The following is a 1,332-nucleotide window of genomic DNA, read 5'->3' as shown; positions in this document are numbered from 1 at the left end:
TGATGATGATGATGATGGATGATGATGGATGGATGATGGATGGATGGATGATGGATGGATGATGGATGGATGGATGATGGATGGATGGATGATGGATGGATGATGGATGGATGGATGATGGATGGATGGATGATGGATGGATGATGGATGGATGGATGATGGTTGGATGGAATGGATGGATGATGGATGATGGATGGATGGATGATGGTTGGATGGATGATGGATGGATGATGGTTGAATGGATGATGGATGGTTGGATGATGGTTGGATGGTGGTTGGATGGTTAGAACTTATTACCGTCTGTCTTTATTGTGTTTTTCACACATCTTGTTCCTTCAGATAAACCTTAAAACAGAGCTGGTGCTGCCATGTTTACCCAGAATGCACTGCAACAAACACCTGAAATGTTATTTTGTGTGAAAACAGATGAACTTTCTTAGTGTTTATTTTTATTGTCACACTCAGAGCTGCAGCAGAGGCGTCAGGTGCAGAGACATGTGCTGCAGACAGCGAGGAGCCGTCTCAGAGTGTCCACTGTCTCTGTCCTCTCCTTTCAAAATAAAGTACGCTGGCCTGGACACCTGAGGTTGGTTTCTGCAGGCGAGTTGTTTGGTTCTGTTAGAGCACGGTGAGAGGCTGATGAAGGGCTGCAGAAGAGCCTGATTCAGAACCGTCCAGACCTGAAGGACAGAGACCTTCATCTTCTCAGGACTGTGAAGAAATGAATGGACAGATTAAAAGTTTTGCACAGGCCTGTGTGAGCAGAATGTGAGGAATCTGTCTCCAATAAGTCCTCAGAGCTTCATGCTCAGATATGTGTCCAGCCACGTTCCAGCAGATTAAAGCTGAATAAATCTGATGTCACAACAGCTCTCAGGTCCAGTGCTGGAACCCAGCGGTTCTGACCAGAACTCTCAGAATAACCAGAAGCAGGCATCGACCTGTAGACCATCACAGACCGGACCAGAACAGGGTCTGACAGGAAAATAGGCCTGATTAGAACATTTCTCAGGATTTATCGGACTAAATCAGACCCAACTGTTTGTGTTTGCAGTTGTTAGGGATGTTGGACACGTCTGTGCCCGTGGTGGCCAAGTTCAGACGCCTGCTGGACAGTCTGCCCCGCGAGACGCTGCCAGATGTTGTTGCCTCCATGATCCGCACCTCCAACAAGGAGAAACTACAGGTGATGTATATAACAAGGTGAACAGTGACTCAGCATGTAGGGTCTGACTGTGACTCAGCATGTAGGGTCTGACAGTGAGTCAGCATGTAGGGTCTAACAGTGAGTCAGCATGTAGGGTCTGACAGTGAGTCAGCATGTAGGGTCTA

The 1,332-nt window shown here is 47.3% G+C and overlaps 1 protein-coding gene across 1 annotated transcript in view; it reads left to right on the top strand.

The window, feature by feature from the left end:
• Positions 1–1,186, top strand: part of LOC106534198 (lon protease homolog 2, peroxisomal) — a gene marked incomplete at both ends in the record, with an annotated part of 5,380 nt that extends 4,194 nt beyond the window's left edge. The window contains 1 exon segment of the mRNA XM_014030770.1: positions 1,055–1,186. Coding sequence (XP_013886224.1) covers positions 1,055–1,186 — 132 coding nt within the window.
• Between the last annotated feature and the right edge of the window lie 146 nt (positions 1,187–1,332).

This window comes from Austrofundulus limnaeus, unplaced genomic scaffold (assembly GCF_001266775.1).
Source record: "Austrofundulus limnaeus strain Quisiro unplaced genomic scaffold, Austrofundulus_limnaeus-1.0 Scaffold1116, whole genome shotgun sequence".
Lineage (NCBI taxonomy): Eukaryota > Metazoa > Chordata > Actinopteri > Cyprinodontiformes > Rivulidae > Austrofundulus > Austrofundulus limnaeus.
This window is presented reverse-complemented; position numbering and strand designations above follow the sequence as displayed.